The following is a 14,433-nucleotide window of genomic DNA, read 5'->3' on the forward strand; positions in this document are numbered from 1 at the left end:
ATTTCAATTTGGAATTTTTGTAACAAAACAAACAACAAGTAATTGGGGAAAATGTGTTTATTCCCTTCTCTTGTCTTTAAAGAGTGACACAATTACACAAAACAGTATTTTGGGAATGATCCTCCAACGGCTCGACAGTCAGTCATAACATCTCATGGCTCTAATGACACAGCAATAAAGATTAAGGATAAATGAGTCTCTGCAACTTTAGTATTCACAATACATGGGAAGAAAAGTCTACACTTGATACTATGGGACGTTTTCTTTGTCAGAGAAAAATGTACAATACATGTTTATTTCTATTTCATCCTATGATGGCATTCAGAGAAAAGTCACAAAATAACTGGGGTTATTGTCAACCACAGTAATGCCTAATAGAAATGTATATGTACAAGGACTGTTGTGGTAACTCAATGACACTTTGTGCTTTTCTTCATTGATGTTGAGTTCCTTTGTTCTGTTTTCTCTGTCAGAGCAGCGATCTTCCCTCGCTGGTCGTCTCAGGCTTCCACGGACTCAATTTTGATGTCTGCTCTGTGATCATGAAATGGACAGATACCTGCTTCTGTGAGTCCATCATCACACCAAGATCACTCAGATTAGTGCATTTTATGTATATGAAATTGTTTTCCAGAGAAAAGTGTAAACCTGCTGACATGCAATTTTTTTGTGAACATAGTGTAGTCGGACCCTTTTGCAGCAAAACGTGCATATAGCAATATATCTAGTGCATGCAGTTGTAATTGTACAGTTGTAATTGTACAGATTTCTAAATGGGTAACTAATGCAGGATATCCGAAAATATGAATTGAGCATGGAGCAGCAATGTTTCAGCAATAGTATGGTGAAACATTGGACAACAGTGCACTTATTCAAGGGCGATCTATAGTTCTTTCAGAATACCTCATGTTATTAATTATACAAATACTCGTCTTACAAATGAAACAATTTTATGATTATATTATGATATATTGTCATGAACTACATCTAACATTATCGTGTTCAAATTAGGTATGTATTTCATAGAAGTGACATGCATTGTAGCCCCTGAAGAAGTGAACAGCACAAAATGTACTGAATCAGCAGTGACCTCACCTGAACTAAAGAGGCCTTTAATCCAATTTGCTGTGGTTCATAAAATATGCAAGCAAACAAGAGAAAAGTATCAGCAACATGTCACAAGCATCACAGTCACAGGCGGATATATGTGTGTTCACAGAGAGACTTTTTAATACTTACACTTCTGCTCAGTACGCAGCAAAGAAATGCATTGAACAGACAACAGGAGAAAGCCAATCAGATTAGATCAGATAAGTGACAGAAGATTAAATGTTGTCTTTTTTGTTTGGAGAAATTTCTCAAGAAGAATTGAATTGGCAAAACACTGTACTAACCTGCAGGTTTTGGGGACATCAGAGTCAGAGGAAGTTCCACAGTCACATCACTAAAAATAATAATAAAAAAAAAATCATCAGAACAATATAATGCATATTTCTAACGTAAAAACACATGACAAAAAATGTAAGGAAATCAATATTTACCTTGCTGTTAGGCCACCCAGGAGGCTTTGGTGAGAGAAAAACAATAAAATAAACCTTTAGTCTGCACAGTTTGACACAAAATGTTAAAAAAAAACATTGCTCATGCATATTTACTCTACAGTTAAGCCTTACCCTCCGCTGGACACCATTAGATTGACCTTGACTTTGTAGGCGACAATGATTCCCTGCACCTCCTTTTCACCTTGACTCCTGTGAGATGACAGGAATAGTTTACCTTTCAGAGCTTGAGGATTTGGTCTAAGACACGGTAAGTGGATGACACAATGTTGAGTTGTATCACCGCCACTCAGTAAGAGGATGAGAGCCTGTCTCGGTTCTCACTGTAAGCCCTGTGATGAAAAACCTGGAATGGCTTACAGGGTAGTGGATGCAAGGTTGGTGTCCTCATCTTTTAGCCGTCCGTCCACAGAAAGACCTCGCTTCTCTTTGTTGTTGGACAGCAGGGGGGTTATTTGGAAGGACTTCTCAAATGTAGAGTTGGCGTTTATTGTCTCCCTGTGTAGAGCAGTGAAATGCAGAAGGTGAAATAATAAATAATGGTACGTTGTAATAATACATTATAAACAAAATATAAATATATTGGGATGTGAGAACGTTTTACAGAAAAGGATTTCCAGTGAAAGCCTTACCCAAACTCTTCAGAGCAGACAGGCTTGCTGTAAGTGTCAGAGGAGTACAGCACTACACTTGTTAGCTGCTCAACTAAAAAGAAAAAAAAACTATCAGTTACAATGTATGACTCTTGAACATATATACATACACACATACACTTATTCTTTACACACTACACACAGACACAAGAATTAAACATCACTCAAGCTTAAATCCTTTCCTAGCTACTCACCTGAGACTTTGATTTTCTTCACAACCTTGGTGGTTTCATTGTTGACTTTTACTTTGACAGTGATTGGATCTCCATGATAATAAATCTAAAAAGAATAATAATTTATTTAGATTCATATATTATATTATTACATATTTCTATTGTAATATAATTCACATAATGCCTCCAGTGCACCTCTTTTTCAAGGGATGCTTCCAAGTGAACAGGTTTGTCAGTCATCAGAAACTGCTTGGTGACATCAGCCTTGGGTCCGGCTTTGTTGTTAGCTGGTGCAAACTGAATTTTTCGAATCATTAGGCGACAAGTGTCCCTAAGTTCAGGAAAAAAAAAAAGATTAAAGAGCGTTAGCGTTTTTTAATTTACTTGAAATACAAGATAGGTTTGACAGTATGGCTAGACTGTGGGCATACGTACTTCTTTTCAACAACTTCATCTATGTTGTTGGGTGCATTAGCAAGGTATGCTTTGACCTCAAAGTCCACCCCACAAGCCTACAATTGAACAAGATCCGAATGAATAATTAATAATTTGTCAAACATTTAAAAGCAAAAGTAAAAGAGAAGAAATAATGAAAAAGGTCAGTAGTAGTAGTACCTTGCCACTATCATTTGGTCCAGGCTGTAAGCTGACTGAACATGGGAGATCTGTTGGCATCTGAAACAAGTAAAGTACAGATGAAGTAATGATCTGTGGGTGATCAATATAACACTGGGTTGTGGAACAGGAGTGATTTAATATAATATGGAAAATGTGAGATGCTTCCTCACCTGGAAAGAAAAGGGATATCCTTGCTCTCCAACTTTCTTCAGGAGGGATTCTTGCATCGGTGATTTTGTTGAGTTTCCATCTACAGGTGGATACACCTGAACACGCTGTATCCAAATGTCTCTCCTGAAGGAGAGCCCAATCACATCCAAGTCTTCGCTGCCATAGCGGAACGCACAAGCAAGGTAGACATATACTGCAATAGAAAAGGATATAATCTTGAGTAAGAGTCTGTGTCGGTAAATTCAGGCTCTGTAAGTTTTTAGCACTGACAGTAAATGAGGTAAAAATACCTTTTCTGTCATTAAGACCAGAAGGGTCCACTTTAACCACCCCATCTGCAAATGAGAAGAGGGCCAACAGCATTAGACTTCACAGAGACATGCATTTATGTAAATATATGTGAGGATGCACAAGCAAAAACTTTTGCACACACCGACTACTTCCACTGAATCCACATGGTCCACAAAGTCTCTCTTTCCCAAGTACAAGGCAATCTGAGGGAAGCAGAGAAAAGCAAACCAAGGTTACAAGACTTTTGGAGTTATTTCTGGGAGTTGGAAGAGCTACATATAAATTTCACTCCTCCCTATCCTCAAAGGGTTCCCTGTAATGACTATATTACAGGGGCCACTTACATGTCCATTGCCGCTGGTCTTCTTGAAAACCCTGGGAAGAGAGGGGACAGGAAAAGATAGTGAAGCAGACTGTTATTTCAACACTTTAAGTTGAACTAAATGTATTCGAAACACAAGATTTTGAGGACGTAATGCTTATTTATCTACACTGAGTCACAACAATTTAGTTTCTTTTTCACACTTCTTAAGTGGTCTTAGGCCATGATTTTGACTTAACACAGTTGTCATTTTCAATTATAGGATAACCCCCCCACCCCTCTCTCCATCCCACTCCTGTGAGCACGGATTAGTGCTCAGGATGGAAATGCACCTGCTGACACCACTGTCTAATCCGGACCTAAGATACAACAGTGATTTGGAAAGTTAATGTGCAATACTTAGTAATATAATCTGAAATAAAAATGTCTTCTTGTGCTTAGTATTTAATCAAGTAAGCAGTTATATGTTGGGTATTGTTCATAAACTTAATACCTCAATAATTAGATGCATAGTAGTGATGTATTATTACCAAATCCACCAAATCGTCTGATATTTCTGCAGAGAGTAGACCTGTAATGCTGAATGTTCAATGCAGTTTTGGAAAATGTGTTAAATGATTTATCAATATCCCAAAATATCCAGTGTTTCCCTTAACATTCCTAGGATTACATAACTGCAACCACTATCCCTTTGCTCTACGCGCACAGCCACAAACAAACACGTAATCCTCGGTGGTGTTTGCCTCTCTCTGGTGTGTGCCAAGTAATCCTGTTAAAACTTTTCCATTGTCTTGTAAACCTCTCTGCCAAGATCAAATCCACACAATCCATCTTAATCAGGATTTATCCGTATCCTGGAAGAGTCAAATGTAAGAAGAGTCGCAGAAACTCTGCATGCCTCCACCAAGATGTTAAATTGTTACTTCTAAGCTACTCTGCTTCTCTTTTGTGAAGGAATGATCACTTTTAATTCCTGCATAGGTCCTGAGCAACTCTTTTTTCCCATCAAATGTCAAGTATCAAACAACAATTTATTAAAGAACAACATCAAAACAGTACCTCAAATGTTACAAGTTAATTTGAAGATTGTTAACATTTGGTATCTCCACAAATATACTGTTCATTTTGAGATCATAAATCATGACCATTACAGTTGTGTGATTATTTAACTTCCTTTTGTGGCATTTTAATACTTTAAACAAGTAAATTAAAAAGGAATAGGCTAGCTTTTAACATCTATTCTAAAGTAGTAACTATGTTGCAATTATGAATGTAGCTAATGAGCCAAAACTTTTCATACTCACTTTGACATGTTGATGGCAAAGTTATAGATCCAGTCTGCAAATGAAAAAGATTAAATGAGTTATCAAAGCATGTGATACTGATAATACTAATCAGTAGACTGTTCAGTGTAGGACGATCCTGATGTTATGGCTAACTTCTCATGTAAAGAGCACATGTTTCTGTCAGTGTAATCAATATACATAAAATGTGAAGTAACACCAGTGAAAAATCTTCAGTAAATGCTGATTCTCTTCTGTGCAATAACTGTATTGTCATGCTGTTGAATGATAATTTCCTTGACTATTTCTAATGTTGCTGTTGGTCACTTACCGTGCTCTTGCTGCTGTCAATGAGTCCTTACTGTTGTCTCCTGTAATCCGTCGCCGTTGACAGCGTGTAGTGTGTGTGCTAATCACTGCCTCCCGTTTGCCTTTATACCATGACCTCCCAACCTTGGAGCCCTGCCCTCAGCTTACACAGCCTGTCAAAGACGGCTGTTTTAGAGAAAATCTGATTAATTCATTAGACTACTGTTTTGGTCCACAGAGCGAGTAAAAATAATTTTGTGTATGTGACTTCAAAAGAGTAAGCCCGGGGACGTATACAGGCAAGTTGAGTGTTTGGGGGGTGGGACAGATCTATAAGGCAATAAACAGGCCATGTCCGATATTAAACTACGTTGGTCACTTGGCCTCCTAATGCATGTCCTGCATATTTTGATATGTGTTTAGACTGAATGTCATGACAGACAGTTGTGTATAATTTTCTTTATTACTGAATGTAAATGCTCAAAAATCTGATTTTTCTATGACAGCATAATTTATAAATAGCAGTGGGACAAACTTTCCACTTTCCCTTAATGTCTTTTTAAGAACCATGATCATAAAACTTGGTTAAAATATTGGTTTCAGTGGCTCGATGATAAATACTGAGATGGTGTAATTTCCCCAAACTGTGACATAGATTTAAAAGGCTGTTAGAGCCTCACTAAGGTTAAAAGATTGTGTTGTGAATGGATTATGCGTGAATGTTCAAGGAGTTGCTTTCTTATGGCTTAGACAGGAGTAGAGTGGTATTAGTTGGATTTTGGTTGTTATGGTAGCTAGGACGACAGATGGCTCCTCTACCAATCCTTGTGCAAGCTGTACACATGGCAGGTTTACAGAAATATAAGTGACCTGCTGACTTACTGCTGTGCGAGCAACAAGGCTTTGCAAATAGTATCACTCTGATTACAAAATGATCATGCCAATTAATACCACTGTTTACGGTTATGAACAAGGTTACTTTAGCAAGTTAATGGCATTAGATATGTTGAAATGTTTGATACACATCAGTTTAATGTCTCCTTGATCATAAACTCTGGAATATCTAACTCGAGTTGACATGAATCACTTGAATGCACTATGAGTCTTGGTCTCTGTGAAGGTAGTGCCTCATCTTGGGAGTACACAGGGGTTTAGCCTGGCCTATAGGTCAGGACACACATTCTCTGGCAGCATCATTCACAGGATCCAGCTTTCGAGTTGGCACCCAAGCTGTAGAGGTAAATCCGTCTAGTGGAGGATCTTCTCACTTCCTCAGTCAGGTGTAATTGATTGATTAATGAGGGAGCTGGATGATAGGTTTTATGGAAGACCTTGACACCTAAGATAATGAGTTGGCCTCCTTTCAACAGTCAGATGGGGACAAAGTTTGAGATCTCTTCAACAGTGGACAGACAGGACAGTGCTACTGTACACCCTCGGACCAGCAGCTGGGAGCTGACAGGGAAATCCAACGTTAAACTGGTTAATGCATTAAACTTAAGTTCCTGATCATTCTTCATTAGCGCAGCACATATGACTTTTACATTCACCTCCATGCAATGAAATCCAGTAATGCTAAGAAACCGTGTTAAAAACTCTTCAGACTGCAAGACTATACACTGTACCAGAGGTTATTCTAAGAAATTGTAGCAAATGATTACTTTCGGAAGAGTGGTAATAGGTGGGAGCAGTGGCTCCTTTTATGTGAGGATTTAATGTAACATTAAAATTACAGCCACGATTTGGCAAGAAAGGTCGTGCAAACTGTTGCCTAGACTGAAAACTGCTCAGGCTTTTCCAATAAAAACACACAAACACTTTTGTAGGAACAGTGTGTGAACAGACTGTGTTGTTTCTTTTGAAGTCTTTTATTAAAACAACTCTACAAGTATCCAAGCGGCTCTGTCATCAGATACTGAAAACTAAACCTTAATCTAACCGGAAGGCGCTCAAGCTAGCTATGTGACCCGGAAGCAGCTCGTTTTGTGAAACAAAGAGATTTGAATTCTTTTTGCAAACAACAAATCCTTCAGAAAGCCACAAATATCTTGGCTTCCTCTGGACATGTTCTAGCAAGTGAATTTTCTCTGTTGCCATCAGGGTGTCGTTATGCTTTGTCTGCTCGTAAAACTAACCACTATTCTAAATGGTTCATTCCCTTTGACAACTAAACACTCCGTTGGTCCATTGTCATTGTTGGTGAATGCTTTATCTTGATCTTTTTTATAGTGTTTATCAAACTTTTGTTTTTTATTCCATATTCCATTCCCTGTTTTTTTAAATTCCTTTTGTGTGCTGTTTATTGTATTATTTATCTGTTTGTTTGTATGTTAGTGTGCCGTACAACAACCTCCTCCCAACAAATTAACCCTAGTGGGATTAACAAAGTTGTTTGTATCGTATCGTAACAAGTTTACATTAATAGATTTACTACTCGTGTCTATTATAGGCATCTACAGTTATTCTGATACAGCCTGTGCGCTACAGTGACCAAACAAAACAACATCTGGTTTGAGGTAGATAATGAGAAACAGCATTGCCTGAGACCTTTACACCTCATCGGCATTTTATTACAACTAAACCGTTCGTCTTATTGATGAATCAGCAGACACACTTTGTTAATGCTGAAGAAATACTATATTTTTGTTTACATCATTTACACAGTTGTATTTTTGTACACCACTCAATACTAGCCAGGATTAAAACACTAAAAGGAACTAAGATAATCTACTTTTCTTGTCCCTTAATGATGAACTGTCTAACTTGAATTTTCTTCTTCCAGTCTTAGCTGCACAAGGTTGCATATAGTCACATAAGCCCCTTACAGTTAAGCTGATGCCACTGTAGGCAAGCACTTTATATAGACAGTTTGTTCCTCAAAGGAGACCACTGAGTTGTCCCAGTAGGTTACAGCACCGTGGCATTACCATTTCTTAACAACATGGTCTTCAGTGTGTTACTAAACTGACGCAGTGATGCAGTGTTTGTTGCAAAAGGGAACAAATTCAATTAGATGCTGAGCCAATCAGTGCTTCCTTATGACTGATGGTGAACCGTGCGAAGTGCTGTTTCCTTCCAGTATAACCTTCGACTCAGACTTGTTGATGTGGTGTACCAAAATCATCATCACTGCTTTGAATTATAAACACACTAGGAACACACAAGCATGAACTCAGACTAAATGTTGAGCAGGTACAGAGCGCTTACTTGTTCAACTGTGCTCTGCAACTCTCATTTGACTTTAAGCCAGATGTACTTTTGGCGGCTGCGACTCGCTAACTCAACTCGACTCAGCTGCCATCAGTTTTATGGCTTCAAACTATATTTAATATTTGTAGTATTTCTGCTGTTTTAGAGTGTCTTTTTAGATTTATAGACCTTTTTGAGGATATACTACTACTTTTAATAGTTATCAGCTCCTTCCTCAACTAATTCTTGTCCTATTATTCTTCAAGATGTACTGTTTTTTGGGCTCTCACATTATATAATCAAATCCTGGCTTTCTTCCTGGCCTTGATTATATAAAATTAAACATAAATGTTTCTGCATCTTTCCATATCAGCAGAACTACAGCTCTTGAAGTATCTCTATTATCAATATAGGAGGTCTTACTAAAACTAATCAAAAAATGCTAATGCGGTTTTTAGAAATGGGGTACATCTTGCCTTCTCAGTGTCTGTCTCAGTATCCTGTCCAATTCACTGCTTGCATAAGCAAAACAGTTGGTAGAACTGGATGGAGTAACAGATGAGAGGGAGAGGAGTCAGATCTGTGTCATACAACCACTGCTGTTTCTGTGAAAAACAAATGTGCTAAAAGGAAAACTATCTTTAAATAAGGGGAATTTTTTTTTTGGTACTAATGGTGGTAAAGTTTTGTGGTTTTTGTAAACATTATCGTGACTCAACTAGAGATAGATCTTCACTACAGATTGTGTTCAGATGTATGACAGACCAAATAGTTTTTTTTAAATTGGTCTGACCAAAATGGATTGAAATCCTCTGCGACCTAAGTGGGCCACTGCGGCTTTCGATGTTGTGAGAAAAACTTTCTGATTTCTTTCAACCTAATGAAGATGTGAATAAACTGCTTATTTAAATTTGGGTGAAGGCCTTTCAATCGCCTGTACTGTAAAAAATATGCATAAGATCATCAATTTATATTTCTGTATTCTAAAGGTCCACATGAGTGCTATCAATTTACCTGTCAATGTTAGTAAGTAATCTGAAATCATACAGTATTTTTTATTGATATACCTTTCAGTTATGTGCTGTAGAGAGCTCTCATAGCAACAATAAAACAAGCTGATGAGTTAGGGTAAGCAGATACGTCATCAGACGGGGATGGACTGGTGTCTATTTGTTTTATGGGGGCTGCGGTTGGTGGTCGGCACATTTCTGCTGAGTACTGAGAGGCAGAACAGCAAATATGGGACCAAACAGCTTCCCACAGAGCTCTACTCCAGCTAATGGAGAAGGAGGGAAGTAGGAGGGCTGAATGATGGCCGATGTTCTAGCAGGACAAAAATAAGAAAGTGAAGGTTGATCATAACCATATGGAGGCTGTTTTTTGGGCTGAAAGGGAAGGACTGAGCAAGGGAGGAACGGGAAGTTTAGAGAGAGTGACAAAAAGGAAAAAGGTTAAAAGAATGGAGAAAGAAGCGATGAGAGAAAGCAAATGTATCCACAGATAAAGATGATAAAAACAAGAGAGTGAAACTGAGGATTAGCTCGGCAGCTCAACTGTGAGTGGAAAGCTGAGTTTTCTGTTTTGAATTTCAGGAAAGAGGAAAGGCAGGAGCTGCAGGAGGAAGAAGAAAAATAGACGGGAGCAGGGAGAGAGAGAGAGAGAGAGAGAGAGAGAGAGAAAAAGGAAGCAGACTGCTGTTTCACACACTGGTGGTGAAGTTGAGCCCCTCACAAGAATTCTCCTGGCTATGTCCGCCATCTGGAATGTCGAGTCACTTCCTCTGTCTGCCCTGCGCTCTAACGGGGTTGTCCTCTGCCTGTCTGCACCCTCCCTCTGCTCTGACAGCACTGTGAGGAACCACTGGAGACCACACCAGCACGGACAGGACGCTTCTTCTGACAAGACACACACGCCAGCACACAAACAGCCAGCATGAAAGCAAGACCCCTGGAGCAGCCCACGTCCAACCAGACACACTCTAAATGGAATTTGGGCCTGGAAGAACCAAAGACAAGTGCAGTCATCAGCTGAACTTTTTGGAGGGTGTTCCTATTCCCTTATATGGCAACAGAGCTGGGAAATCATTTGAATTAGTCTGGTTTCTGTTGCATGCCTGTCTGGTTTTAGTGCTGACTGAGTTCCATCTGGTATGTTTCTGTCTCTGCCGTGTGCGTGTGTGAGTGTGTGGGCGCTGTGTGTGCGGCCTGATTTGTTTGTTTTGCCATTCTTGGTTCTTCTTTTTCTGTTGTTTGCATGTGGGGTTTTTGTTTTGGGACAAGAGGAGGGCTTGTGTTTGTGGTTAAGCTAGAGGCACCGTCATTGCCTGAGGGCTGGCTGCTTCATTCAGACTCTGCAAGCACCTCTCGCTATTTTTCCTCTCCCTCCCTCCCTCGCACTGCTGTGATGGTCTGTGTTTGTTGGAGCAACACACCCACCTGGGTTCAGAAACTTGCAACTAAAAACTGAAACCGGGTCTCTCTACACAAGGATATTATGAGAAAGGTGGACTGGAGCTTCTGCTGAGGAGGAGGCTGTTGTTCATGTGGACAAACCGCACAATCGGTTGGATGTTTCTTTTTCCTTCTCCAGTGCAACAGGATGTGTGACCCAGAGGGAACAAACAGGGACCCAGGAAGTGCTAGCTGATAAAAACAAGGTATTGGGTTGTCTCTCTACACAGACTTTGATCATGACGAAAAGGATCATGGGAAAGTTTCACAGCACTAAAGTAGACAGCTCGACACGTTCTGACAACTTGAATGACAGATGTGATGTCCTCTGAGCAGGACTGACACAGAAAACTTACGCGTGTGTGTGTGTGTGTTATGTCAGAGTCCTCACCTCATGCGGATTATCTTTATTGTTAAGGCATCTCTCAAGATTGATTGCCATGGCTACGGCAGCATGGTATCATCGTGACATCAGCCGTGTGCACGCAGAGGACTTGCTGGCACGGGCAGGGAGGGATGGCAGCTACCTAGTGAGAGACAGCGAATCTGTGCCAGGAGCGTATGCCTTGTGCCTACTGTGAGTATAGTACACATACACACACACACATACACGCACACAAATTCACCTACTTATAGGTCAGCCAGTTTATTTTACCTACCACGATGAAACATAATTGACTATAAGAGGTACTATAAAGGTATTATGATCTCTTAGACTACGTTTTATACAAGCACTAGCGAGCTGTTAATGTAAATGTGCAGCTCTTGTCAGTAATACTGTGTAGATCTTAATTTAAAAGGAATGGAAAATGCAGTCCTTTTAAGCAGTTAAGTGGGTGTGACTGTTTGCACTCACTAGAAATAATTTTGCAATAGTTATTGAATGTTACTCTATATGGCTTGATTTATTTGTTCCATCTCCTAAAATATATTAATGAGTGATTCACTCTGGATAGCAGTAAATGCTTCCGTGTTTTAGAAGAGACAGAAAACAGCCCTACTTTATGTAAAATCATACCTAATTAAGACCTAAACTTTTAGATTTTGGCATATAGGAATGGAAAGTATTCATAAACTCAACATTCCTGCACAATGTCCTCATCTGCAAATTGAATCAGCAGCTTCACTCCCCCTGTCATATCCATCAGCGACACAATCATCTGCCGGCAGGCTGCATTGGAACTGCTACGGCTGAAAAACGTGTACAGGCTGGGCCAGCTTCACACATACACCCTCTCCAGACTAGTCAGACTGTCCTGTGCAAACACAGTCCATCTCCGCCAGTTAAAACCCTGGCTCTGGACTCCCTGTTTCCCCTCTTACCCCGCTGTCTTCCCTGGGGCCCCTGGAAGAGGGCGGGAGCTCCAGCGACCGCACTATGCTGACTGCTCTTCAGCCTGAGCCAGATACATTCCTGAAAGCTGAGCCGGTCCGCTCGCAGTGCTCCCTCTTTCCCTTCGTTCTTTTCTCAATATCTCATTCCCACTTTTAGTTTTTGATTTATATTCAGTCATTCTGCTATTATTGTTCCCCTTTGGTAATGCACTGAACAGTAGCTGCCATTTATCTCTATCTAATGCCTGAACCTAATTTCTCTGAGGTTACTGATGGGGATGATCTATGTGTCCCTCACACATTGTAGACCTAAAACAAGCCTCATCATTAGTGATCTGTAAAACGACTGCTGCCTTGTTAAGAAAGTCACAGTGTCCTTAATAACTACAACCCATCTGGTCCCTATTTCAACACTAAACTGAACTATATTTTCCCCTCGAAGGTTATATTTGCTCTGTAACTAGCAATGTCAGTGATAAAAGTGATTTTTGTTTTTTTTAAAGGTTCCAACGTCATGTTCACACCTATCGTATTCTTCCTGATGCAGACGGCCTCCTAGCAGTCCAGGTGAGTAGTCTTCACCACACAGCACTGAATCCTCTGCCTGACAAAGGAGGAACAGAGGAAAGAAACACTATAGAAGTCTGAAACCTTGGCACAAACTGGACACAGAGAGAGAAACATAGCTGATGAGATGGAGTTTAGAGGGATCAAACAATGGTTTGTTATTGCCTCTTGTAAGGAGAACAGGAACATGTTTGTGTTTCCTTTCTGTACGGGCTCTGTTACCACTGCAGTAGCCTTGTTGTTTGAATGGCATCTCTGCCATGTGGCTGCATGCTTGAAGCATGAGCTCAGCAGTACAGAGGAGAATAGTTTTTATGTCTCAGAGGTTCCTACTCTACCCACACACTAGGTCACTGACCGATGGGCGTGCTTATTTATTATGTGTATATACGGGGGTGTTTGTATTATACATAATGAGTCTGTTGGATAAGACACAGTTTAAGCCAGTGATGGTATGTGTCTGTTTTTGATACTCTGAGCAGATGGGGCAGGGGGGCATTTAGTCAGAAAATGACCTAATTATTAGACAATAAAAATGCACACAAACAGGAAAATTTGCAACCACACCAGCACACTCACACAGTGGGTGAGTGGAAGTGTGAGAATGAGTGAAATAAACACATAAACCACATGTCATCCGTGGCTTTTTTAAAAAAAAAAACTATGTCTGCATATTAAACTCCAATAACGAGTTTAATAACGATTGTCTGGCAGTTGTTTTCAAACTTCTGACCTGGAAAAAAAAAATTCCTTAAACTCTGTTGCTATTTCAGTTGTTTTTCCACTGCCATCAGTATAAACCTCCAGTACGTATTTTCCCTCACTGGATTCGCTCCACTAACTCACAAGTCGCACGCTTGCCTTTTTGTTTTTCCAAGAGGGCCGTGGAGATATTTTGGGGCCCGTTTTGTCTCTCACTGTCTCTTATTACTTTTCATTTCTTTTTTAATTGTTTTTCAAGAGATCCTTGTGGTATAAAAGATACTATTTGAAGAGTTCCTGGCAAAACAGACAGATAGCTCAAGCCAAAACACGGTTTCTTTCACCGCACAATGAAAACAAATGACTAAAAAGGGGACACAGGAAAAGAGCTTGCTCGATATTGTGGTCTAATGTGTACCATGTTTATTTTGTGCATGTGAGTGGAAGCTCTGTATAGGCACAGAACTTGTACACAGCATGTGTGTTTATTTAATCTTAATGTTTGCCTGTGTTGCTTTTAGTACCACTGAAGTGTAGCTGTGCAGGTTTTTGTGGAAAGTTAAGAGTACTCTTGCTTTCTTGTGTCTTAAATGTGGGAATACATGCATGTAAAAACCTCCATGTCATGTTTTTTGGGGGCTTTTTAGACTTGACTTGGAATGCTGGAGCACAGTGATCATGACAGCTAACTGCTGCTTTAGCCAGGAAGTAGCTGTCAATAATGTCACTTCTCCTGTGGGGTGCAGGGCACAGCTTTCTAAATCCCCCTGGGACGCCTTTTATCACAGAAAATCATGTGCATGTGTCTGTT

The 14,433-nt window shown here is 39.9% G+C and overlaps 2 protein-coding genes across 10 annotated transcripts in view; one reads left to right on the plus strand and one right to left on the minus strand.

Annotated features, from left to right (window-relative positions):
- The window catches only part of inppl1b (inositol polyphosphate phosphatase-like 1b), a 28,877-nt gene that overhangs the window by 1,716 nt on the left and 12,728 nt on the right, over window positions 1–14,433 (plus strand). For 4 of the 8 annotated variants that reach the window (XM_044364361.1, XM_044364366.1, XM_044364367.1 and 1 more), the window contains exons 2-4: window positions 474–567; window positions 11,437–11,595; window positions 12,857–12,920. In XM_044364361.1, coding sequence (XP_044220296.1) covers window positions 548–567; window positions 11,437–11,595; window positions 12,857–12,920 — 243 coding nt within the window. In that variant the 5' untranslated portion in view covers window positions 474–547. Of the gene's footprint in view, window positions 1–473; window positions 568–4,049; window positions 4,168–10,160; window positions 11,225–11,436; window positions 11,596–12,856; window positions 12,921–14,433 lie in introns of those variants that run through there. The other 4 variants (XM_044364362.1, XM_044364364.1, XM_044364368.1 and 1 more) reach the window with 3 other exon arrangements.
- On the minus strand, window positions 43–5,496 carry arr3b (arrestin 3b, retinal (X-arrestin)). Of its 2 annotated transcripts, XM_044364377.1 has the most exons (18): window positions 5,402–5,496; window positions 5,092–5,125; window positions 3,810–3,840; window positions 3,608–3,668; window positions 3,465–3,509; window positions 3,174–3,367; window positions 3,001–3,060; window positions 2,821–2,897; window positions 2,581–2,716; window positions 2,407–2,491; window positions 2,192–2,264; window positions 1,920–2,057; window positions 1,674–1,751; window positions 1,542–1,565; window positions 1,395–1,444; window positions 1,240–1,243; window positions 1,096–1,125; window positions 43–534 (listed from the first exon to the last, which is right to left on the minus strand). In XM_044364377.1, exons 2-17 carry the CDS (start codon window positions 5,097–5,099, stop codon window positions 1,113–1,115), a joined length of 1,077 nt encoding a protein of 358 aa, XP_044220312.1. In that variant the 5' UTR covers window positions 5,100–5,125; window positions 5,402–5,496; the 3' UTR covers window positions 43–534; window positions 1,096–1,112. The 2 variants fall into 2 exon arrangements, with proteins under 2 accessions (XP_044220312.1, XP_044220311.1); XM_044364376.1 differs by lacking the exon at window positions 1,096–1,125.

This window comes from Thunnus albacares, chromosome 10 (assembly GCF_914725855.1).
Source record: "Thunnus albacares chromosome 10, fThuAlb1.1, whole genome shotgun sequence".
Taxonomy (NCBI): Eukaryota; Metazoa; Chordata; class Actinopteri; order Scombriformes; family Scombridae; genus Thunnus; species Thunnus albacares.